Source organism: Anopheles coluzzii, chromosome 2, assembly GCF_943734685.1.
Source record: "Anopheles coluzzii chromosome 2, AcolN3, whole genome shotgun sequence".
NCBI lineage: Eukaryota > Metazoa > Arthropoda > Insecta > Diptera > Culicidae > Anopheles > Anopheles coluzzii.
This window is the reverse complement of record NC_064670.1, coordinates 93,208,997-93,234,049: the sequence shown is the minus strand read 5'-3', so window position 1 is coordinate 93,234,049 and position 25,053 is coordinate 93,208,997. Positions and strand designations below refer to the sequence as shown.

The 25,053-nt window shown below is 44.0% G+C and overlaps 2 protein-coding genes across 8 annotated transcripts; one reads left to right on the top strand and one right to left on the bottom strand.

Moving 5' to 3' along the window:
• LOC120961648 (vesicle-associated membrane protein 2) lies at nucleotides 1–25,053 on the bottom strand. Of its 7 annotated transcripts, XR_007452182.1 has the most exons (8): nucleotides 24,898–25,016; nucleotides 22,576–22,992; nucleotides 10,007–10,029; nucleotides 7,748–7,886; nucleotides 7,518–7,676; nucleotides 7,392–7,443; nucleotides 6,626–7,131; nucleotides 1,885–1,974 (listed from the first exon to the last, which is right to left on the bottom strand). XR_007452182.1 is itself a non-coding variant. In XM_040385565.2 (7 exons), exons 3-7 carry the CDS (start codon nucleotides 10,027–10,029, stop codon nucleotides 1,790–1,792), a joined length of 558 nt encoding a protein of 185 aa, XP_040241499.1. In that variant the 5' UTR covers nucleotides 22,576–22,992; nucleotides 24,945–25,053; the 3' UTR covers nucleotides 1–1,789. The 7 variants fall into 7 exon arrangements, 6 of the variants coding, with proteins under 6 accessions (XP_040241499.1, XP_040241498.1, XP_040241497.1 ...); XM_040385565.2 differs by lacking the exon at nucleotides 6,626–7,131 and having other exon boundaries at nucleotides 1–1,974; nucleotides 24,945–25,053; XM_040385564.2 differs by lacking the exon at nucleotides 6,626–7,131 and having other exon boundaries at nucleotides 1–1,974; nucleotides 24,916–25,025.
• Nucleotides 13,757–14,905, top strand: LOC120961649 (nuclear protein 1). The gene has a single exon (XM_040385570.2). It carries the CDS (start codon nucleotides 13,940–13,942, stop codon nucleotides 14,126–14,128), a length of 189 nt encoding a protein of 62 aa, XP_040241504.1. The 5' UTR covers nucleotides 13,757–13,939; the 3' UTR covers nucleotides 14,129–14,905.

Here is a 25,053-nt window from a genome sequence, read left to right as displayed (position 1 = left end):
TTCGGAATCCGTTCCGTGGAAATAATTCTGTTTATTGTTGCAATATTTAAGTGTTTTAAGTAGCTGACATAGTTTATGCTCTTTTCATGTTTTCGTTGCTTGTTGCTATTTTTTTTTTGGTTTTGTTTAATGCATTAGTATAGACATTTCTTCTTCTTCTTCTGTTCGCTCATTCGAATGTTTTCCCTTCAGCTTTCGCTTCATTGTTTACTGGAATGGGGATGGGGGAGAATGTAAGGAAAGGATGAAGGAGGTTTGATTGAAGGGGGGGGGGGAATGGTTCAATGAAGTGCTTGCCTACTACACCACACCTCTCCTCCAACTGCATTGTCTGCCCCCCAACTTTACACATACACCGCGCGAACGATCGACTGCAACTGCAACAATAATAATCATAATAATAATGTAAGGAAATTTGTCTCGATTCGTTTTTGTTTGCTACACTCCGTTTTCGCTTACATTGTTTTCCTGTTTTCCTTGCTTCCTCACTCTTGCTTTTATACCTTCTCTTTGCACGATACTTTCCGCTTCACGTGTGGGTGTAATTTTACTAAAACTTCAAACTGTAACATTATGCTGTGTGAACGTGAGACTCTTTATGTGTGTGTGTGTGTCTGTGGAATGTTTGAATGAAGTTTTCTTTCATTTTTTCATTTTTTTTTGTTAATTTAATTTAAACATTATACCATGACCAACCAACTCATCAGCACACCGCCGCACCCGTGAACACCTTTCTGAGGAGATTTGCCTTTGCAAGTATACGTATAACACACCAACACAAAAACAGAAAAGTAGCTGCACGGGAGTGTAACTGTACTACAGCGATTTCCGTGTATGCTGCCATAAAACAAAAACAACCTGTCCCCACACACACACGCATCCAATCTGGATGGAGCAGATGAACTTTCGGTTGTCGAAGTGATTTTCCACCAATTTGAAACTCTCTGCTTCCGAACCCTGGACCACCGTTTGCGCAACGGATCGTTTAGAACAACGGGTTCGAAGCGCATACGTGAAGAATATTGGGGAGGGATGAGGGGCGGTCCTCGTGCAGGAAGTATCGGTAACACACCGTAATAGCTGATGTCTTTGTCCCTTTTCCTTATTCTCTCTTTAATCTCTCTCTCTCTTTTTCTCTCTTTCTCTCTTTCCTTTCTTCTGAACTTTATATCCTTTGCCCTTTCTCTTGATCTCTTTACGCCTGCTGTTTTTTCTTTTCTTTTCTTCTGTCTTTTAACTACTTTCTATGTTGCTCTGTTTCTTCCTATAACGGTATGTGTTGTATTTATTTCGTTTGTTTTTGTTTGTCTTCTTATACTGGAAGTATCTCACTTAAATGCAATAGCGATTTTTTGTTTTTGTTGTTGTTGTTTTCATTAGTACATTCCGGTTTGTTTCCACTTTTTTGTGTTTCTACTTTTGTGTATTTGCTTGTTTGTTTGTTTGGTTTTTGTTTCATGTTCTTAAACTCCATGCGAATGACGACGATGTAATGTGAGTGTGTATATGTGTGTGTTTGTTTGTTTCTCTTTTCTTTTTAGTACATGGATAGTAATGGTGCTTCTTATTCTTTTTTCTTCATATTCTTCTTCTTCTTCTTCACTTTTCACTCCATTCTTCTCTCTTTCTATGTGTTGTAACGTTTGTTTGATCTTCATTTCTTCCATTGTTTCTTTCCGTACTGTTGTTGTTGTTCTCCATGACCAACCAATTCATGCGTCGACAGGTGTTGTGGTGGTGGTTGTTGTTGTTGTTGTTGCACTGTCCGGAACCTCGTCCTGATCACCGCTTAGTTCTTGATCAGCTGAGCGCCACCGCCAGTTAGCAGGGCGGAAACGTCCTGTACCAGGGCGGCCGGTGCAGCCGGTTGGGCCGGTGGTGCGGCCGGCATCTGCTGCATCGGTATCTGTTGCATCGGCTGGCCGCCCATCATCATCATCGGTTGCTGCGGTTGATCGGCAGGCATGAATTTCGCTACGAAGAAAGTTAGATTTCGGCAGATTAGTAACTCGGATTAGTAGATCCTTATGGAGGCGGGCGGGGGGAAAGGTGCATTGTGGGTTGCGTTTCCGCTCCTCTAGATCTAGATCTAGGGAAGCTGGAGATTCTAATACAGCAGCGTACTTTCGCGCGAGTGCCACTGTGGCACGACACGAAAACAGCACACACACATACACACACACGCACACACAGGAGAGTTACTACATCAACAGAGCATTACAGAATAGGTATTACGCATAGTAGAGAGAGGGAGTAGTGGTGGTGTATTGGTCGTTTTTTGTTATTGTGACTGCAAGTAAGATACAGAAGGAAAGAGATAAAAAGAGAGAGGGAGATAGAAAGAGAGAGAGAGAGAGAGAGAGAGAGAGAGAGAGAGAGAGAGAGAGAGAGATGGAGCTAGGCGCTCATTTTGGAAGGGAAAAGAAGAGAGATTTATGAAAGTAGCGTGTTTGATGGTGGAGAGTAGAAATATCGTAGTAGTTGTCTTTGGGATAGAGTTTACTAACATTCATACATACACCCACACGTATACACACACACACACACACACACACACATACAAACGGATGGATACACTAAGGCCTGCGGTCTGCCCACTACGCACAGACCACATCACGCAAGCAGGAGCAACGAGCTGGCAGAGCAACTTTTACAGCATTTTACTTCAATTTACTAACTTACTGAGCTGAAACGCTCGGGAGGAAGCATTTAAAACTGATGAAAAGTGTCCATTAAGAGGTTACGGGTTTTTCGCTAGATGGCACTGCGCAAAGTGACTGTATAACAGCTATTAGTACAGCGTTGTACTAAATCGCGTAATCGACTCATTTTTTCAAAGGAAATCATCCACTTTCCATGCGTTTTGAATGCTTCACGCGACGCGTTTTTATATTCCAATACTGTACAGAGTAGTAGTAGTAGTTTCCCCCCATTCATATCAATTGCAAACATTTACACTTTGTAGCCCTGCTGTTGCAACTAAAGGTTTACGACAGTATAACAGTATCGAGTAATGATAGTAGACGAGTGTGTGAGTGGTGTGATTGGGTTGTTTCGAAGAGTGAAGCAAAGAATGGGAGGGTGTATGTGACATAGACACTCAGACAGTAACAGAGAGAGAGTAGAGAGAAAGAGAGCGAGAGAGCAAGAGAGTGAGAGAAAGACCACAGACGATTGGAGCCAGTACGAGAACGAGTGTTGCAGACGATCTAGAGTGGACGTTTTCGTTTGCTTTTGCGAGTAAGTGGATTGTTTGTTTTGGTAGACGTGTTTATTGCACCATGTTCGTTGTCATCTGTCACTGTGTTGTCATTTTACAACTGTATATTTTGTTTGTTTCTTTGTTTTTTGTTTTGTTTTCCATATATCTTTGCTGTATAGCACTGCGGTGAGTATGTGTTGCGAGAACTGTGATTCTATCTTGTATTATTTTAATTGAGAGTTTTTAGGATAACAACAACAAAAATTAGAGTAAAAAAGGGTGTTAAAAATATCAAGAAGAAAGACGAAAAAATGATTATTCAAGGTATATAAACTATAGAGAAAATTGTATCAAAACGCTGCTTACTGCTTAATTTGAAGTACAAAAGAAATAATTATCATATGAAAGGAATTGAAAAAGATTCAGAAGAAGAAAAAACATGAGGCTGTGTAGCGTAAAGAGTGATTGGTATTTGCCCAAATGTTTCAACTTGTCGTGTAAAATTTGGTGTTATTTGTTGCCGAACGGTGTTGTACATGTTTGGATGTAGTAGTTTGAATTAATAATTTAGTGTCATCCTTTACGCCACTGTCCTGTTGTTGCTGTGTAGTGAAATATTGCGAATTGTTTATCGTTACTAGTTTTCCTTACACAAACTCTACAGATCGCAAGGTAGCAATAGTACTAAGAGAGAAGCTTCCTCTTATCCTCCACCATGCACATAGAGACAAAGCATAGAAGAAGTAGTGGAGTGGAAAAGTGTTTTGATATTGATTGTAGACAGATTCTAACATGCTTGTGATACAAGTAATTTCTTACACTATGTTGTGAAATAAACGAATATAATAGATTTTAGCTATGGAGAAAACTGTAATAAGTACTAATAACATTATTTGATTAAGTAATCTATTAAATGGATAAACTATATTGTTCGCTATTGCTAAGTGCTAGTTTTTTTTTAAATATAACTAATAGTTTCTAATTAGAAGCCAAACCGCAAAATAATTGGATTAAATCAATATATAAAACAAACTCATTAAAACAAGGTACAGTAAAAATGAATTAAAACTCGTTTACAAAAGAAAACAAAGTCTACTAATATAACAAAAACGATTGCCATAGCTTCCCGGTCAGTAACAGCAACGCTACCAACTAACAACGTTTGCTATTCGATTAGACACTCTAAGTGACACTGACAGTGCGTAATGGATTAAGTGCAACACACTCACACACATACATACGTAACGCGTTACTGATCGGGAGCAACATACTAAAAGCAAAGTGTATAAATAACGTAAACACTACAAGGAAACCGGTAGAACCACAGGATATATTCAATGCACATTACGCAGCCACAGTGTAGACAACAAACAGTGCCGAGCAAAATGCTCGATAATTTTACACTAATATTGTTGCATCATTTAGCATTTACTGGAGGGCGAGGGCTGGGGGGGGGGTCAGGTTAAGGGGTAAGGGTGATGTCGGTAGCTACGAAGAACAAGTTAAAAATTTTCTCACCCAAACTGGCGGCCATTGTGTCGTTTTTTGGTCGAATTGGTTTTGGTTGGGTCAGTTGATTTTGGTTTTAAATATATTTTTTTAAAGCTTGTGGTTTGTTTCGCGCAGATTTTGCCGTTGACAGATGACGGATTGAAGAGCTCGAATTGAAGCAGGCGACGACGCACAGTGTGCGTTGAAGGTTTCGAAACGAGAGTAGGACACAGAGACAAGTTGAGAGCGAGAGAGAGAGACCGAACAAGAGACTGGAATGGAGATGCGTGATGCGAGCTCACAGCGCAGGGCACAGAGCGGAAAGGGAGAGTAAAACCTGCGTGCGCGCGTAAGTACTCAACTCGTACGCGTAACCAATGCCCGTTGTTATCGCTTTCAAGCACGTTGAAGTTGTCGTTTGATTAGTTGATGATGATTGTGAGTAGCTGTTTCAGTAGTAGATTTTTCGATTCTTTTACTTCTGTTTTAGGTATTTTGCGTTGCTTGCACCACAGCTATCAACTCACACAATACGCACTTTCCAAAATTTTGGGCCGATTAGAAGACATGTCAGTTGCACGCCAAACACTAACAATTTGTATTGATCTGTTATACAAATCAACCCACGTTTTCTGAACATTGGTCGCTCTTCTGTAGTCGATGGGTCATCCGGAAGTACGTTTTCGCATACACTCACACACCCAACTCGGGACAGGAATCAGCGAAATAAGAGCAATCGTAAGCCGAATCGGGAAACTATTGGCAAACAGCACGGCGCTTTTTCCTCGTACCCACGCCGGTGTTACAGAGCCGACAGACAACGGAGACAACACGCTACGAGTTGGCTAATAATGGTTGGCTTTAGGGCTATATGCATATGTTATATATACGCGTACGATAGAGTGGACGATGTTGCCTGATGGTGTTGTTGATGATAATAATAATGATGGGGTAAGGGGTTTGATGGCATTTTTTGTTGTTGTTTTTTTGGGCTGAAAGTTGTTTGGATAAGTAATTTTGCAGCTTGCGACTGGAAATTTTGGATTTTTGTTTCGGTTTCGATTAAAGAGGAATCGGCTGCCTTTCTCGATTAGCCGTGTTTAATTTCTTGCTGCAAATGGGCGTGATCGGGACGTAGAATGAAAAGAGAGAGATAAAGAAAAGAAAGCGCATCAGATAAAAGAAATAAATCGTTGCTAGGATTTACACGCTTGCGGTTGTTTCTGTTTTACTGCAGAGGGCGTTGGCGGGGTTGTATTACTAAGACCTCAGAATGGTACTAAAAAGGTCAGAAATGTGGTACTAAATACTGTAGCTAAAAGGTGATGTAAAAGAGTCTGGAGAGTGATTTTTAAATACAAATTGGCTATTTAAATTAGGAAATTTGCTTTCTTTGAAGGCGAACAAAACCTCGGCACATCTCACCCTCGTTAACGTATGCGACTACTGTTCTAATGTCGAAATTACCTTCTTAAACCCATCATTTAATTTCCCCTCAAGGGTATGCAATCCGCAAACAAAATGCACTTACTAGTATGTCTTGTTTTAAACCTTCCTCTCTTTTCTATTGCTCTACTATTACACTCGCAAGCATCGTACCATCATACGTACGGCCAAGTCAAATATTTAGCACAATCAGCACAAAACACGAAGGCAAACTGTTATACACCAGATGTACATCTCCTCACCCATTCAAGGGAGGTGGTTTATACATTGCACAAAATATGACACACAAGCTACATGACGCGGAGCATGTAATCGAACAGAAAATCTCAAAACGTTTAACAAAAAAGGGGGGAAACCAACAGTAAAATAAACACAAAAAGCAGTTTCAAATAGACAACTCAGCATCAACCACAGAGTACTATATCAGTGCACAAATCCGCACAGATATTAGACAGCGAAACAGACAATCAACAGGAGTACGCAAACCTTGGCTTTTCGCTCCCCTGGAAGATGGCTTTTCTTTTCGTTGATCATACCCGTGTTATACCCGTGAGCGTGTGGTTGTGGATCCATCGTTTTTGACTATACGGAAGTTCTATACTTTGCATACGCTTCTACGCCTTCTTTCTCTCTCTCTATCTTCTGGTTCCGGTTTAACCGTAAGGATATTAGATGATGATAATGTGATTATATGCATATTTTTTATACTGTGAACATGATGCCACCTATCATCTCGGAGCTCGGTTATGTTCTAATTCACCCTCCCATGCAAGGGCATCGTTCTTGATGATATCTGCTTTGTTTGTGTGTGATTAGTTCCTTCTCTACACTGCATCCACGTTGACATGTTCTTCATCCTCACAATTGTATAATATGTCAAATATCGCTACTCTACTGGTAAATGGGGTTTTTCTTTCAATGGGTCTTTCTGGCGGGAAGGTTAATGATTTTTCCCCACATGTGCATGTCTTTTGAGTTTTACATGTAATTTGCTGATGAGGACAAAACATAGAACAAATTGTGAAAAATTATTAGCAAAAAATAAAGACAGTTTGGTACGGAGAGAGTGATGCATCGTTAGTCGGCGTAACAAACCGAACGAAAGGAAGGTGAAAATACTTTCAAGATCTCGGGTTAGCTTAAAACTTTATTGCTAGAAAGCTGCTTTGTCTTTCACAGCATCCAAGAAAAAAGGTGTTTCAAACATTGTTTGAATTGAATATTGATCCCCTACCGGCTCGCGTTCACTTACCTACAATAATTGCGAGTATGACGAGACCAATGACGCCCATTATTATCATCATCTAAAAACAAAATTGCAACGGAACGTTAGAGTAGTGGATTTAAAAAAAACACTTAAATAATTTGCTCCACTTACTTTTAGATTCTGTAGCCAGAATTTCCTCTTCAGCTTGCCGGCCTGCTGTTCAAACTGCGACGCGCCCTGCTGCAGCGCATCGGCTCGATCGTCCAGTTCCGACAGCTTCTGATCTCTTTCCAGCACCTTCTCGACGTTCGTCTTCATGATATCCACAACCTGTGCATGAACGACACATCAAACATTAGTGCCTTGGGTTCGCTTTACCTCCAAACCGCCCCATCACATACCTCGTCGACCTGTGCCTGCGTTTGCTGCAGTCGCTTCTGTGCCGCGATCTGCTGAGGCGTCCGTGGTCCTCCGACGATTCCATCCGCTCCCGGCTCGCCGCCCGCCGCTGCACCCGGTGCAAGACCATCTGGGGCCGACCTGTACCGGTGGGTTGATTGAGGTGATTTCAAAAGAAAGAGATAGAGAGAGGAAAAAGATGCACAGAAGAATGTTAATGACAAAGCGATCACATTTCTTTTGCGACAAGAACGCAAAACGGGCAACAAACTAGGAAGCTAAATCGAACGAATCTTCGATAACGAGACGACACGACGGGTATACTTCCTTTTGGATCCGGCTGCTTTGCATCAAACCGAGTTTTTAGTACAAAAGCTGTGAGGGCTGAAATGTTGGGTAGCTTTACTCAATAGCAAACTGGCAAGCTATTTTTGAAGAATTGTTACTTCTTTTTGCTCGAATCAACAACAGTTTGCTATTGTATCGTGTTGATATTATTGGTTCATGTTGTTGTCTAACAAACAAAAAAGAAGGAGTAAACGCTAAAGTAACGAACAAAATCAAAGATAAACATTTGCTGTGTACATTACCATTATGTCTGCGGAGGGTCAACGTTGGGGGTGCTAATCGAATTACTTCTTGCACCCCATATCCCCCATTTGCTGTAATCTTCAAGTTATGTGCACTTGCTGAATTCTTTCGAGTGAGAGGAACAGGACAGGTGATGTTTTCTGTCTTTGCCTGGGGCGTAAGTCGCAAGATTACAGCGCAGCACACATTGCAATCACTTCCCGAACTTCCGTGTTTTTACGTAATGTTTACGCGTCCAACCGCGCAGCTGGTGGTGCGTCACACACACCAACACAAACGGCTACTGTGATGCTTACTGTGAGCTATCACGTTAGTGGCTGTTGTTTATGACATTGAGTTAGGGTGTTAGGGGAGGAGTTAACAGCGAAAACAACACACGAGTTTGGTAATTACTTCAAAAAGTGATGAATACAAACAGATTAAAGTGAATGTATTCGTCCTGTAAAACATTTCATGCCAAAATGCAGGGTTTGCTGGACGATTACGTCGGCTCGGGGTTGGGTGGAGAAGTGTGACGAAACAGCCGTTGGTTTCGACTTTTCGATGTATGTCAGGAAATCCGTTCTCATTTCCTTTTGGCGCTTGTTTTTATTTTCGGCCATCCAACACGAACCACCGATATCGCTACCGGAGCAAATCGATGCAACTAGCTAGTATATGTGCTCATTTGCGTAGGGAGAGCTGGCATTCGATTTCCGCCTAAATACCTTTGCTATCACCTCCCCACCCCAACCCCCGTTCGTTGCTGGGGTCCAGGTTTTCCACTCCACAACAAACCAAGAAGGAGCGTGTGTGTGTGTGTATATACCGGGGGTGGGGAGCAATAATGCAAAGAAATCAATAGATACGTTTTTGAGGGTACGCGCGCATGCGCTTCCGACCAGCAGCAGGAAAACCGACCACAACTCCGACCAAGGCACCGGACAAACGTATACCGATTGGAGGAGCAACAAAAAAACGACAAAAATCCCTCCCTGCTTGAAGCAAAATGAAAACCCACGTGAGGGAAAGTGAGCTGGCGGAAAGTCCTGCCAGCGAATACGAATGGCCTATTTTTCGCACTTTCGCAGGGCGCAAAGCCTGAAGTTGTTTCCGTGTTTGTTGGAAAGTTGTCACACGGGGACATTCTCCTTCTCCTCCTACCCTTGAGCCAAAGTGTTGAGGGGTTTAGCAAGGGTTTGCACTGTACAGAAACTCGATTATTGGGATGGCCATCGTTTCACCACACTTCTTCTTCTTCTTCATTAACTACTCTTATTGAGTGATAATGAATAAATCAGGCGCCGTAAAAACACAGATTGTTGCCGTTCGTAGGATACACGCCTTTACCAATCATATTTACCTTTTCAAACCTTTCTTGCCAACCTTTGCCGTTGAATAATGTATCGTGGGAGTTTGAAAGGTAAGCGCTCATGCAGATGCTCGCACAGGGTTGTAGTAGCATAGTGTTATGATAACATATTAAATTAACATTAATGTAACCGAAACTGATTGAACGAACTGAACTTTAACTGAAGCAGGTACAATACAGAAACAAGCGGTAAATAAGGTTGAACTGTGTAGTAGAATTGAGCCATATTTTCATGCAAATTTCCTTCTACCATTTTCCTGGGCGGGTATTTTTGTTGTGTATGTTTGTGTCTGTGAAGTTAACAACAACATTCACTTACTCTGCTTGCTGTTCTCCACTCATCTGTTCTCAGTGTATTGTTTTGTTGTGTGTTGAAAAGGTTGAAAGGTGGAAGAAATTTGAGTTTTTTGGCGTTTGCAGTCGTCAGTTGTGCGTGTTTTGCGTGAATGTTGTTTAATGGAAAGGACAGTTCGATAAGTATTATGTAGTTTTGTAAACTATTTGATAAAAACAATTATCCCCACTACTGAAGAGGATGAGATGACGGTTTAATGAATTACCCCAAATCACGATGACTCGTGCCCGCCAGAGCTCGTGACTTTTGCAATGACAGGTGCCCACACCATCATATCCAATGGGAAATGACGTCCCGATCTAGTGCTGTGTCTTTGTTTGTTTCCACCGTGTTTTATTCATCGTGCACGAACGAGAGATAGATCCCGTGCCATCCGTGCCAGTCATTTATTGTCACAGCTGGGTCCTATTTGCGGACCGATTGCTACAAGGATATTTGCAGATGACATTGACTATCTATCTGCTGTGGTGTGTGTCTCGTCTGTCAGGCGGCACTCCACCGTGGCCATTGTTTCCCTCTCCACTGTCCACTGCCGGGGTTGGCTCCGTTGTAAGCTAGCTCTCTGCTGCGTGCTGCATGACGCGATAAGACTAGCTGCGTCGCCGCCATCGCACGCAAACCCTGCAATCGCAAATGGACGCGGGCGTCATGGACAGTGGAATGAGCCCCAACCCCCCGGGTGGTATGGAAAAATCGATATTTACATTGCATCTGGCGTTTTGTCGAGCTTCCGAATGGTTGTATGTACCTTCAGTAGCAGCAGCAGCAGCAGCAGTAGCACCCTTACCACCCTACCAGCAGTTTATTTCAGCCAGCTCGTTCATCATTAATTCAACATAAAATTGACCTACTCAAACAGATCGCTGAACGGAATTGTGCTGCGGAGCCCTATTTTTGGAACCATATTCTTTTGACTTTCTAAGAAAGTTAGTCCTCAATTACGGTTATTAGTCGTCCCACCTTTCATCGATGCGAGTGGAGTGATCAGGTTAGGTAAGATTGTTACTTCTGGTGAGCACTCAAGAAGCCTTTAAAAATGAAGGTAATTACTTATGATTATCTCATGCTGTTGCATATGATTGGCAACAAGCAACAATAAAGGTCAAAGGTGTTGAGAAATGTATTTTAAATGATTTGAAGTAGAATTTCAAGAAAAGCTTCAAGAAAAAGTCTCAAATTGTTCAAGTTGCGCTTCTTAGAAGCCTAAACCCTCTTGTACTAAAAAGGGCTAAATTCAATCGAAAAACAAAATCTTAAGTCTATACAACTATTGTCTATAGCAGTGATCGCTTAAGTACTTGGAAAAGCATGCGGCTCTATTCCTTGTTAGATAACGGCTGTTTTTCTTTCATATGCTTCCAGAAACACATATTGGATGTTTATGCATACTCCATGAGGAACTCTATGATAACTTAAGATTAAATTTGGCCCAAATTCGACTAATCCAAATAAAACGCTCATATGGTCACAACAACACAGAATTAATAAGCAATATTTGATAAGCATTAAAAATTAATGTACTAAGTAATCTAAAAAGCTACTACTAGAAACACCTTTGTTTTAGAACATCATTGTTTAATCCTTTGCGCTTGACGCATTTCATCGTTGTTCTAAAAATAAGTCAGCTTCAGCTTGATCACGGTAAGATTTCAAGAGATTTAACATTAAATCCTTGCTATTTACACATCGTCAGCTATTTGCTATATTCTTCTACTCTTTAAGTATTATTTGACTGAAATTCCATTTTAAAATAAGTACATTTTATGCCAATTAAATGATCCAACGCTTCTGAGAAATACACCCGTTCTCACTTTCCTCTGAATCGTTATCCGGTTGCTATGGATCGCAATCCATGAGAATGGATCGCAATCAACTACGTCTGAATCGTTGTCAGCTACGTTTGGATCGTTTTCAGCTACGTTTGGATCGGTCTCAGCTACCTTTGGATTTTACGGTAGCTCGCGCAAATTTCATTGCAGCGCAACCGTTTATTCAGTGACCGCGGGACACATTTGCATGCCAAGAAAAGAATTAAATAATTAATGCATTCAATTGTAAAATCTAATCGTATTTTTTATTAGAGGCTTACATCACCATTCATACTTCATTGATTATTTGACCAAGTTTTCCAAAAAAACCTGCACAATCTTCTTCTTTTTGACGTAACGACCTACGTGGTCATCCTGTTTAGGCTGTCCTGTCATGTTTTCGAGATTTAGTCGGATATTCCTGCTTTGCTATGGAGGGGCGGTCTGGATGGGAATCTATTCTGATGCGTAGAAGCCGACAAATCTGTGAAATGTTATTCATTGCCTAAAAATGGTTTTTCAACACAAGTTCTCCATTGGGTTCAAACATAGAACAATATGAAATTGTTGCTTTTCATATCGTCTGTTATGATGTGCAGTACGCCAAACGGCCACTAAATAAACTTTGCGCCGCAACGAAATTTGCGCGAGCTACCGTAAAATCCAAAGGTAGCTGAGAACGATCCAAACGTAGCTGACAACGATTCAGACGTAGTTGATTGCGATCCATTCTCAAGGATTGCGATCCATAGCAACCGGATAACGATTCAGAGGAAAGTGAGAACAGGTGTAAGACCGTTTGAGAAATAATCCGCTTAAAATACGAAGCCAATGAATTAAACCAATGATCTACTGAACCGAATGAAGTTTATGTTTTGATGTACACTTTACTAATTCTACTAATATACCATTCCAGTATACAGCTATGATTATGACATGGTTATTAGTACAAGTCCTGCTTCAGGAAACGTTTGTTCAGACCAGTGCAAATACTGGACTTCATAAAACCAGTTAATAATACTCAACATCCCTAAAATTTCTGCAAACTGCCTTCCGCAGAACATGCCCCTCGAGTAGCTTCGAGTACTTTCTCGAAGTAAAGTGTTTAACTGTGCTCACTGTGTGATACAGTGCCAGAGATCGCTCCATCGTTGGATCGTTAGGGTGTTGTGCCCATCACTACACCGCTGACGACGACCCCCAGCGATAAAATGAGAATTAGAGAGCGAGAGCGAGAGAGCGAGAGCGAGAGAGCGTGCGCGCACGAGAACGTTAGAAAGAATGAGAGAGAGAGAGAGAGAGAGAGAGACCAGCGAACGGAATAGAAAGAGCGAGATCCACCAACTGCATCGACCCATCTCATCCGCACGCTTGCTTTGTTGTTGAAGAAAGACGTAGAGGTGGCAACAGGGCAAATGTTTTTGGTGCAAAGGAGGAAACGAAGGGACGGTGAGGGTACACTGCTGGTGCTGCTGCTGCTGCTGCTACTGCTTTAGGTGTATTGGTGCTGCTGCAAAACACGCACACATGCGCAGACGAACCCAACAGAGACGACCGCAAGCACTGCCGTCGGAAAGGGGATTTGCTCTGTGGCTGTGTTATCGTAAGATTAAAATGCGCTTTAAATGATTCACCTTAATTTTTGGCATCTCATTAGAGTGTAATAATGATTACAATTTAACAGTGCAATCAGTGACTATCGGAATTGGAATCCATAAATACATACACACACACGCGCGCACACACAGCCAAACAGCGCCGATAGGGAGAGCGTAATTGATGTTTTGCTTCCCGAAGAGCACGACCATCGTAGTCGTGGTGATGATGGTGGTTCGTTAGTGTGTGCGCACCACGCACACACATACACACTGCGCGGGCGCAGTTATAAAAGGGCACTGCAGGCCAAACAAAAGAACGAGTTTTTCACCAGCAGTTAAACAGTGCGGACGTACATTAGACATTGGTCGACACAAACTTTTCTATTCCCAGTTGTTCGAATTAGCAACCAGCACCAGCTCACTCTACAAAGGAGTTAAACCCAGGAAACGGAAGTAAACTACAAAAGCCCCAAACAAGAAGCGAGCGCAAAATGTCGGACGATTACGACAAGTACGACTTCGAGATGGAGAAGCACATCCACTCGGGGCACAGTGGCAAGCAGCGCAGCAAGAAGGAGGCAAGCGACCACACCAACCATTACGATCCGAGCGGCCATTCGCGCAAGATTGTGACCAAGCTGAAAAACACGGAATCGAACAAGAAGTCACCGCCGAAGTAAGCTCACGGGGCAGGAGTGTGACTTCCGTGCGAATGTGGTGTGTGTGAGTGAGTGGTTCTAATCCGGCCAGCGCGCCATGCGAACGAAAAACGAGATCTCTAAAGGCGGTACGGGGTGGGCGGCGCACATTACAAACGACCCTGCCAACTACACCACCACCACCACCACCACTACCAGGTAGAACTTCCTCCTTGTTTTGCCTAGAGCGAAGAGATGCATCCAACCATTCATCCGTCGGTTTTGCTGCTATTTTTGTGTGCTGTGTTGTGTCCGAGCGCAATACGCAATAGAGGATGACCCTGTGTGACTTCAAAGGCAAGCTGAACACACACAAACACAAGCACACGCACGCACACGGACTGCTAACTGCGCGCAGCATAAAAGGGCGAGGAGAAGAACTGGAGAAAACACACACACACGTGGTGGGGTGGGGTGTTATGTTGTGCACCGTGCCGTGTGTGTGTGTGTGTGCGCCATCGTCCTTACTTCTAGACTTTGTTTTAAAAAAGAAGGCCAAAGTCACCCCGCCGCCGCCCCACCTATCCCCCCCTCCTGAGAAGGGCTGGAGTGCGTGGAGAGAGGGGGAGTGGTGTAGGTCCGGAACCAACTGCTCCACCACCCCAACCTGCTTGTTTTTAAACTATGAATTACAATTATCGGTACCTTTTTTTGTGAGTGTGAACGCGCGCGCGCGTGTGTGATCAATTATTATAGCTGCAAGTTAATGTACTATTACTAAATAATAAAAAAGAAACGAAAATAATTCCTTAAAATTTACTAATACGAGTTTAGCTTTCTTTGTCGAGTTCTGTTCCTGTGTACGATGACACCTTCCGAAGCAACTGTTGCTTTTTTTCGTTGTTGTTGAAGAAAAGGGAAAGAAGGAGGACCATTCCCAAGCACAACACGCTCAAGAAGCCTGAGCGAGTTACTGCGTCTTAGCTTTATTTGAACAGCGCCCCCCCACCGGAGGTCCGGTTCTCCTTCACGCCTTTACGCCTGCTGCTGGTGCTGGTACTGCTTGCGCCCATGCGGCAATAAGTAAACAACGGCGTGTGTAATCATCAACCATTGCTGTGGGTGAGGGAAGGAAGGGTGAAAGGTGGTGTAAAGCCACCACCACCCCAACATACGAGAGCAGCATACAACAATAATTTGAAGAAGCCGGGTTGAAGCGTGTGTTTTTGTTTTGCTTTCTGTAAGCGCATTTTCCCTCCGTCCCCCACGGGCGCGCTCTTTCTTCTTTCGTTTTCTTCTTGTTTTGCACACGCCGCTGGGGCGATAACAAACACAGAGCGTGTGTGGTAAAAAAGCAAAAAAAAAACCTGCGCAACCGGTAAATCGAACTGCGCGTCAGCTTTTTTTTCCATCGAAGCAACCATAAGAAAAAGAAGCTTGGCTTGGTTTGGGGTTGAAGGGTGGGGGTTATTTTGCCGGTACTAGACGAAAACAAAAACAAACCCCCATTGGTACACACAAACACACACACAAACGCAGCAAGTTTTGGGGGAGGAACAAAATAAAAAGAAAAAATGAAGAATTCCATCCGCTTATCAAACTCCAATTCGAAAGGTGAGATGAAAGTTATCGGAAGAGTGTACCGAGCACAGGATCGTGTTAATAATAAGCTGAAGAAAACGAGTTTTTGTTTTTATGCCGTCCAGTCTGTTCAACACACACTTCTTCTCTTCTCCACCGGCATTGGCAAGAGCAGCTCCATTCGCCGGTGGTTGGTGTGCCCTTCGAAAGTCCCCCACCGATGCGATGGTTACCAGGATTGATAATAAACAAGACGCCCTATCGAACATGCCCTCAGAGGCTGCTGAAATCGGCACAAACACACACACACACACAGGTTGGCCTATTTTTGGTCTTCCACTATCATCTCCCACCTGATCGATCGGTTCGTTCATTATCTGGCGCTTTGCTTTACTTCCCTTGTATCAGCATTATTGGTGCTTCTGTATCAGTACACTGTTTTTTTCCTGTCGCAAGGTTGCAATTAATAAAAGGTACAAGATTAGTGTTATGTTTAAACACTTTTGCTTTATTTAAACACTTATTAAACATACGATATAAATAAAATACATAATGAACAAACACTTTAAACGTATACTGTATGGGCCGCGCACCAGCCGCACCGAGCGCCCCTGCCGAGAGCTCCTGCTCGATCGGCCTTCGTGCACACTCTGCTCGGCGCTCGGCACACACTAAGCCTTGCACGCTTAGTGTGTGCGACAGTGTGCGTGTACACACTGTTGTCCCCCTGGACGTTGACCGGTGGCAGCGCAACTGCCACGGCAAGTCCAGGGGTCGGCACGCACGGCTGCCCACAACATCTCCCCCTTTATTTATCCGGAGGGGTCGAACCGACACGGAATATTCCACTGAGGGAATACCGGTGTGGTGACACCCTCCGGCCGATGCTGATGAATACTGGGGATGCTGTGGCGCGAGCGCTTTCGGTATACCACGGATACCGAAACCCTTATCGGCTTCGCTCTCACCCTTTTCTCGCGTTTGTTCCACGACGGTGACGATCACTTGCCGCGGTGGCGATGCTGCGTACGCCTTCGTCGCCTTTTTCCACCCTGCTATCGCCCTTTGTCGTGCTTGAGCCGAGCCGACGACGACAACCCTGCTGCGGCGGCGAATGCTTTGTTGCATCCAGGGCGGCCTCGCCCTCTTTGGACACTGTTGCTGCTGTTGTTGATGCTGGGCGGCATGGACCCTCGCCCTTCCTTCACATGTTCCTGCTGTTGTTGCTGCTGCGCTCTGCTGCTGATGCTGATGCTAGGCGGCATAGACCCTCGCCCTTCCTTTACACGTTCCTGCTGCCCGCTGAAGCTGGGGCTGATGCTGATGATGCTGTTCCAGGGCGGTATGACACCCTTGCCCTCTTGGTCACGATGCAGCCAGGGCGGCATGACCCTTCGCCCTTCCTTTGCGCGTTGCTGTTGCTCGTAGTGCTGTATCCAGGGCGGCATGACACCTTCGCCCTCTTTGGACACTGTGGCTGCCCCCGGGGCGGCATGACACCCTCGCCCCCATAGTACAGGGCAGCACCCGGGACGGCATGGGTCCCCGTCCCTTTTCCACACTGCATCCAGGGCGGCATAGATCCCTCGCCCTCTTAGGACACAGTGGCACGACTGCTGTTGTAACTGCTGGGCGGCATTGACCCTCGCCCGCTGAAGTTGGGGCTGCAGCCTGGCGGATGACGCTCTCGCCTATAGCCCAGCAGCAAGGCGGAAAGCTTCCTCGCCGATGACGCTGCCGGCGTTGCTTGGACTGCAGCCTGGCGACCTTCACACGTCGCCGAGAGTGTGCAGCGCTGCCCATGCTGTCCCCTTGATGGGACGGCATCCGGGGCCTCGGTCTTGGCGGGGGCGGCGGCCCAATCCTTCCCGGACCTTTGCCATCGCGATGGCTGCTGCGATGATGCAGCGAAAGACATGCACAATCGCGATGGCGTCCGCGGGTTCGTACTGGGATCCCCCTTACGCAGGAGGATCCCATCCTCGTCGCCACTGTTATGTTTAAACACTTTTGCTTTATTTAAACACTTATTAAACATACGATATAAATAAAATACATAATGAACAAACACTTTAAACGTATACTGTATGGGCCGCGCACCAGCCGCACCGAGCGCCCCTGCCGAGAGCTCCTGCTCGATCGGCCTTCGTGCACACTCTGCTCGGCGCTCGGCACACACTAAGCCTTGCACGCTTAGTGTGTGCGACAGTGTGCGTGTACACACTGTTGTCCCCCTGGACGTTGACCGGTGGCAGCGCAACTGCCACGGCAAGTCCAGGGGTCGGCACGCACGGCTGCCCACAACAATTAGGAAAAAAAACAAAAAACACGACCACAAAAACAACAAAGAACTCTCTCTCTCCCTCCCTTTGTGCGTTGGTTGTTCCCTTTTCGGTGGCCTTTCTGGTGTCTTTGCCACTTGATTTTGCCATTTTTTCATGCGCAACATTGGGCCAAAAGCTTTTGACGCATGCGCCAAAAGCTTTTGCCAAGGTTTGCACACACACGCACACATGGTGTGAGATGTGCGTGTGCCATGCAATGTTGTTTGCAAATCGAAGCTGGTTTGTTGTATGGTTTTGTTTCGGTTTCATTTTGAAGCAACAGTTTTAACTCAAAACATGAAACAAACTAATAGTTTCATTTTTATGTTCCATTGCTTCCAGGCAATAAGAAAGCTGTAGGGCAGTAGGAAAATCCCACAACTGTTTGTGAGTCATGCTCTGGCATGTGAGCAGCTGTGAAGTGGCAAGGGCAGACAGAAAAAGAAGTTTGTTTCATGTGTGTGTGTGTGTGTGTGTTGCAACAATAATCCCATTTGTACTAGAAAGAAACCGCGGAAAATACCCACAAAACACACATAAACATTCGATAAGGTTCGAGAAGAATCTCTTTATGTGCCGCCTATTCCCAGCCGCGATATAAGCTGCATCGGTTGTTTGTTTAGCTTGTTTTATCAGCCGAGTTGGCTGAGCTGCGGTTTTGGTTCAAATCGACACAATTTAAAAAAGCATCAAAGTAGCAATGGACTGTGCCGTTGCCGTTGCGTACGTGATGTCGCACACGCGTCGCAGTCAACGCGCAGAGCTAATCATTGTGTTTGTGTGTGTGCGTGTGGGAATAATTTTAGAAACTATTTAAACGCATCCATCCAGTCTTGGTAGGGCATTTTTTTGTGGGGGATGAGGGTTATATTAGATATGAACAGCAGGGCAAAGAGTTTTCAGATTTGATCAGGTAGCAATCTATGAAAACTACATTTTCTCTCAAAACAATAATGATCTTGCTTCTTTACAAGGCTTTACCGTGAGGCCAGACGAAGTGAAATATACAGCGAAATGAACTATTTGACAGGCCACATATTTAACAGGTAAAGCTAAAGGGTTGGGGAGATACAACGTCCGTCTTCGAAAATCACTTAAATAGAGTATCTGCTTAAACGGAACATTTACAAATGGGAAGAAATGGTGAATTATTGGCTGAAAATTAACGAAATACTTGATAGCGAAGTTTTTTTAATGGATTTAGTTGCGATTTTGTACACGTTATTCGTTTATATTGCACATCAGCTGGTTGCTGTGATGCGTTATCTGACAGATATTTCACCTGTCAAATAGTTAATTTTGCTGTATATTTCACCTCGTCTGGCCCTGCGGTTAGAAAAGAGATCCGAACGACTATTTATGCAGCAAATTTTTGACATTCAAATGTATTGAAACTCCTACTTAAAAGAGAACATACAAAAAAAACTACTCTGACTGGAATTACACGAAACAAGTGTTAAATGAGGCTATAAAATACATCATTAGTTATCGTATTTAAGACCCTCTTTTATGGCGAAAAAGACCAACATCAGGCTTTGGTCGTTGGAGGAGGTCATTATGGTCTGTACTCGCTAGTGTAATTTAAATTTTCTCTAGTGCATCTGGCGGTGGTTGACCGAAGCCTTTTTGCCAAACAATTTGGAACCGCTTCAGAAAATATGTTATTTTTCCTTGTTTTTTTACTTAAACTGGACTGGACAAGTTTTCATGTTCTGAATACATTTCAGCCATTTCCGCATAAAAAGCGGTTAAAAAACTACTTAAATTTGAGATCCGGCATTCCCTCGATGACCAAAAAAAGCTTCCACCAGCCGCCGTCAGATGCACTAATGAAAATCGGAATTACACTAGCGAGTACGGACAATGTCCTCCGGCCTGTACATCCGATTATACACAGAGATAGTCTTGTGCATAAGTATACACAAAGATAATACTGGAAAAGCAAGGAGCGTTGCCAAAGAAATGCATAAGGCACAAGAAAGAGGTTTGAAAATAGAGGAAACAATTGATCTCACTGGATGATTCCAGTTCATACAAAGGAACCACTTAAGCATGAGATCAAAACTAAAAATGCTTAAAAAAACCAAAAAAAAAAGCAAAGGAACACTTAAGGCCATTCGCTTGTACTAGAATCAATAAGAAAATTGGTTTAAATCAAATTGGTAAACTAAACAATTTTTTTTTCATTTTGACTTTATTTCAACTGACTTAAACTTCTTTTTCAAACGTATTAAATAATTCATTAAAGGGGTCGTTTTACACGCTAAAACACGGGTCATTTGAAATTATTTTTATACTTCATGCATCACAAAGCCAGAACCGACGTGAAACCACCGATAAACCGACGTGAAATTTCGAACAAAATCAGCTTTAAAAGTTGTCTCCTTATTTCGAATGAAAATACGTTACACAGTAGCGCCATCTCTATAATGATTCGCTTACAACTTTGACACTAGCGAAAACCAGCTAGCCCTACTTTTTGTTTTGTTTCCTCTTCAAATTCCAACGCGCAAAGTTTTATCCACTTCTTACCTCTTTGTTGTTATTTGAAAACCCATAAAATGAATCTCCTACGTGTTTTGTTTAATTATTCTCACAAAATCGTGCCTCACACTTCCTTCGCAATTTGTTTTTTGAAAAGTTGTTTACATCTAAGCAGCCGCGAACAGAGCTCATTTTGACAGAAGTGAACGCCTCAATAGCAAATTACAGTGCTTACGTGTGGGACACTTTTGTAGCTCAAGTGTCCCGTCGGTTCGTCGGTGCTATAACTGCATCTAACAATAGAATGTCCCACATTTTTTATTTTCGTAAACAAAGATCGATAAGCATACCCGTATTAAACATAATAAAAGCGTAACACGAACCCAAACACATTGGGGGAAAACATCCAAAACACCATCGTTAACCCTGTAAAGGCTTTCTGAACGACTTGCCAGGCCCAAATGCTGTATAATTTAGTGAAAACTTCTTCCGAATACCATTGTGCTTCTATATAAACGTATTAAATCAATTTGAATACAATTTAGGTGAAGTGAATATATTTCTTTTAGTATCAAATTCTTTAAAAAAAGAAATACTATTGATTAAGACATGGTGCTATAGTAGATAATACTTAGTACATAGTACACAAAACCATGGCAAGACCAAAGAGCAAGATAATCACACTAGAATTGGAATTGTTGTTCTCAAGGGCAATTGTAAAGAGCAACAAAAAAAAACCATTGACACCCAGCTATTACTATTACCACCTTTCTGTTCTAAGTAGCACAAACAGCTCCAGAGAGGTCGTGTGTATCTGTGTGTGTGTGTGTGTGTGTCCTACTACTCTACAAGCACTACTCCACATTCTAGGGACGGTCCAGCCTTTTGCTCCTTCTCCTTCTTTCTCCCGATTTTCTCATCATTCTCTCTGATAAGCTCTCACAAGGGTTCGTTCTATTTATTTCTTTCCTCCACAAAACCTCATTTCATCCAGCTCTCCCGAAGGATGCAGAAATGCTGCATCGTCGTGCAGTCCCCCCCCCCCCCCACCCCCCTGGTGCATCCCCTGTGCCAGCCCGCACCAGCGCGTGTGCATCACAAAAGCAGCCCGTTTACTGCAAGCGCAATCGCACACTAAAGCAACGTCACTAGCAATACGATACACTGTGTGTGTGTGTGTGTGACTTCAACGGTGAGAAGCACAAAGATGGCTCTCCTCTCCCGTCGTTGCTAGCCGTTGTGTTGGCCCGTTGCCAACTTGGATGTTTCCCTGCTTTTCTTTTAAATGCGTTTTGATAAAACGGTTGTTGAAAGGGTTTTATTGTGCTAAAACCTTTTTTTTTGTACTGTTCTTCTTAAAGAACAAAATTTATTGAGAAAAAAAACTGGACTCTCCACACACTATCGATTGGCAAACCGACACCGAACGAGAGGGCGATCGGTTAATCATCGGAGCGTAGGGGCAGATCCTTTTGCAATGTATTCTCTCTTGCTCACAACTCTCTCGCTCATTCCTTTCTCTCGCCTTTAGCAAGGATACGCTGCAAGAGAAAGATTACTGCACATTCACATGCCGTTCGTCCTGTTTTTGTTGTTGTTGTTTTTGTGAGAGAAATCGAGAGGAAAATGGGCACAATTTCCCTTACATTCGTCACTACCGATGGTGGCTTTAGAGTATGGAGTGAGAGTATCTCCCCCCCCCCCCCCCCCCCTACCATCAGCCTACTTGCAGTAGCGGGTTTATCGAACACACATACACACTCGCAAAGAGCACACACACGAAAGCATCGATCGGTGGCATCGAGGCACACTTCGATGTACCCATGTAGCGAGTTTTCCCCGTTTTCCCATGCTTTCGGTACAGTTTTGATGGGAAATGATGATGCGAAAAATAAAATAAAACTGATGAGAATGTGAAGAATTCAATGTGTCCGTGTGTGTGTAAAGGTGAATGTTTTGCAGTGTTGAATTTCCGTGCATCTGACGTTCTTCGTATCGCATCGATCTTTACCAAAGCTCACACACACACACACACACACACACATAATGGGGATGAATCATGGAAATCATAAACTGCCCGCGCCCAAGCCGCATACTTACATTTTCTGTGCTGTTTTCTGTGGGTTTTAGACGGGCTCGGTCACAGTCGTAGTAGTAGTAGTGGTAGTGCAGGTACTGCTAGGTTGAGGCAGCTCCAAGAGGCAGGGAGGTTATCAGGCTTATCCTTATCGACACACACACGCACACACGCACGCACTCAACCGTCGTATCACACTCACGCACTTAGAAGCACCTGCACACGCTGACCTTTTTTTTGGCGTACTTCTTCCTTAACGGTGTTTGGCTTACACACGTACACACACGTACACACACGCTTCTGGCTGGGTGGCTGCACTTTGCCTGTTAAAAACGGCCCTTCTTTTCCAGCCTCGGTCACACTTTAACCTCTTCTGCAGCACTGCGCTAGGGTGTGATGGATATGGGGAACGGTGACACACTCACTTCAACGAACGCGCACTAAGGATATATGCACCGGCGAGAAATGATTAAAATAGAGGAAATGTTAAGGAATTGTTAGGTCTTTGTACAGGAAAACTCGCGTGTGCGAAAGAGAACGGAAATCGTTGAACACAGAGGAGGACAGTGTGTGTATTGAATGATGCAGGAGCGAGAAGGACTACCAAACACCGATTCCGATGAGCAACAGCAAGAGTCACTTGCGTCAGAGGACTTTGACGTCTCTAAAAAAACGTCTCTGCGTAAAAAAAATCGTCTCAAACATCCACTCTTCATGTGTGTGCATTTTTCTTATAAGAAAATAAGTTTTCAAACTGTGCAAAGAGCGTTACTGGAACAGTAAACGTAAAGCACGATGGAGCAGCCTGGTAGCTAACGCAACCACAACGCACGCTGAGCGGCTGAGCTACGTGAGTTCGCAGTGAGCCGTGAGTCGTGAGAGATGGCGTAACCGTCACACGTAGCCAAATGTCATCGCACTGGTGCGAGCAAAGTTACGCAAAAAACGCAACCGAAATGACGTTCGATAGTTGAAAAAATAAAATAAATCTGAATATTGTTTTGTGAGTTATGTGAATTTTGGTTAATTTTTGTTAATCTGTCTGCCAAAGCACCGACCAGAATGATATCATTGTGCAGCAGCAGCAGCAGCAGCGAAGCAAGTTGTGTGGGTAGACGATGCGGATAAAACTTGAGTTGTATGTGTAAACCCTGCGAAGAAGCGATCCTTTTGCGGGAAAGAGTCAACAACAGCAGTCAGCGCTCGGTGAGAGAGTAAAAAAAGAACACACACACATACACATCCGTTCCGCTCTCCTTCTGTGTCTCTATTGCGCTCTCTTTCGCTCTCAATTTTCCTTTTCGATCACTCTCTCACTCTCTCGCTCTCTCGCACGCAAGCGAATGGGAAAAACGCTCCCGTTGAAAACCCCACAGCGAAGCCACGTGAACACACGGGGCCGTTTGGAAAAGATGGTCATAGCTTCGTTCGATCCCTCTTTGCTTGCCGTGTTCACACACTTTGCACACATGCCCACACACACGTATGTTGGTCCAGTTGGTCTAGTTTTTTACACAGAAGGAAAACGCTTTGGGGAAAAAATTGTTTTCCGATTTCATTTCCTTCCAGGCAAATGCTTCATTACACTGAAAAAGCGATGAACTGGGTAAAATGAGGTTGGACGGGACACGAGGGTCCTTCGGTGTCCTTGATGTTTCTTCCATAATTCCATTCCCTCCATGGCGGGGGGGCTCACATGTCCTTTTTTCCGAGCGTGTGGTGTGGGTTAGCAGGAACAGCAGCAGGAACAGCAGCGAATTTTCGCCCACCTTCAACCAGGTTTTGTTCGATCGATTGAAGGAACAAAAAAAAAGCAACCTGCAAACTTCTCCCACACGCTCATGCCATTTGGAAGGATATTTTTCACTGCTCTGACGGATGGAGCATGTGATGATGTCCACACCTTCACACACTACAACGGCACATACACACACAGGCACAAACTACACTTGCGTTGGACGCGCTTAGGTGCGATCGTAGGAGGCGTCTACAGGCCGTTGAATCGTTTTTCCACCAAAGCCACCGTTTTCTTATGTCACTTTTGCGTCAGATGGAGGCACACAAACACACATTACGGGGGCAAGAGGGAATTGGGATATTGAAAAGCAGAAGGGAAAAAACGATTCAAATTTGTGAAGCCTTCTTCTGGACAATAAAAAAGGCTCACACTTACACAGCCTACACATACAGACGTTCATGAAACACGCTGACACTTGCACACGTACAGAGGTGTCCGATGTAGGATGCGAGAAAGAGACAGAGAGACAGAGAGAGAGAGTGAAAGCAGCTCAAGAAAAAGGTGCTGTGGAGCGGGGTGGTAACGCTGCTTTAAGATTCACACATACACGGACACACACACGCACAGCTGCGGAAAAATTGAACCGTTGTTCACCTCACTCGACCAGACGACGTCCAAAAGGCGTTTGATGTGTCCGAAGCGACGGTTGCTACCGAAAAGCCACCGATGAAACAGGCGCTGCTCGCCTGTCGCCGAAACCCGA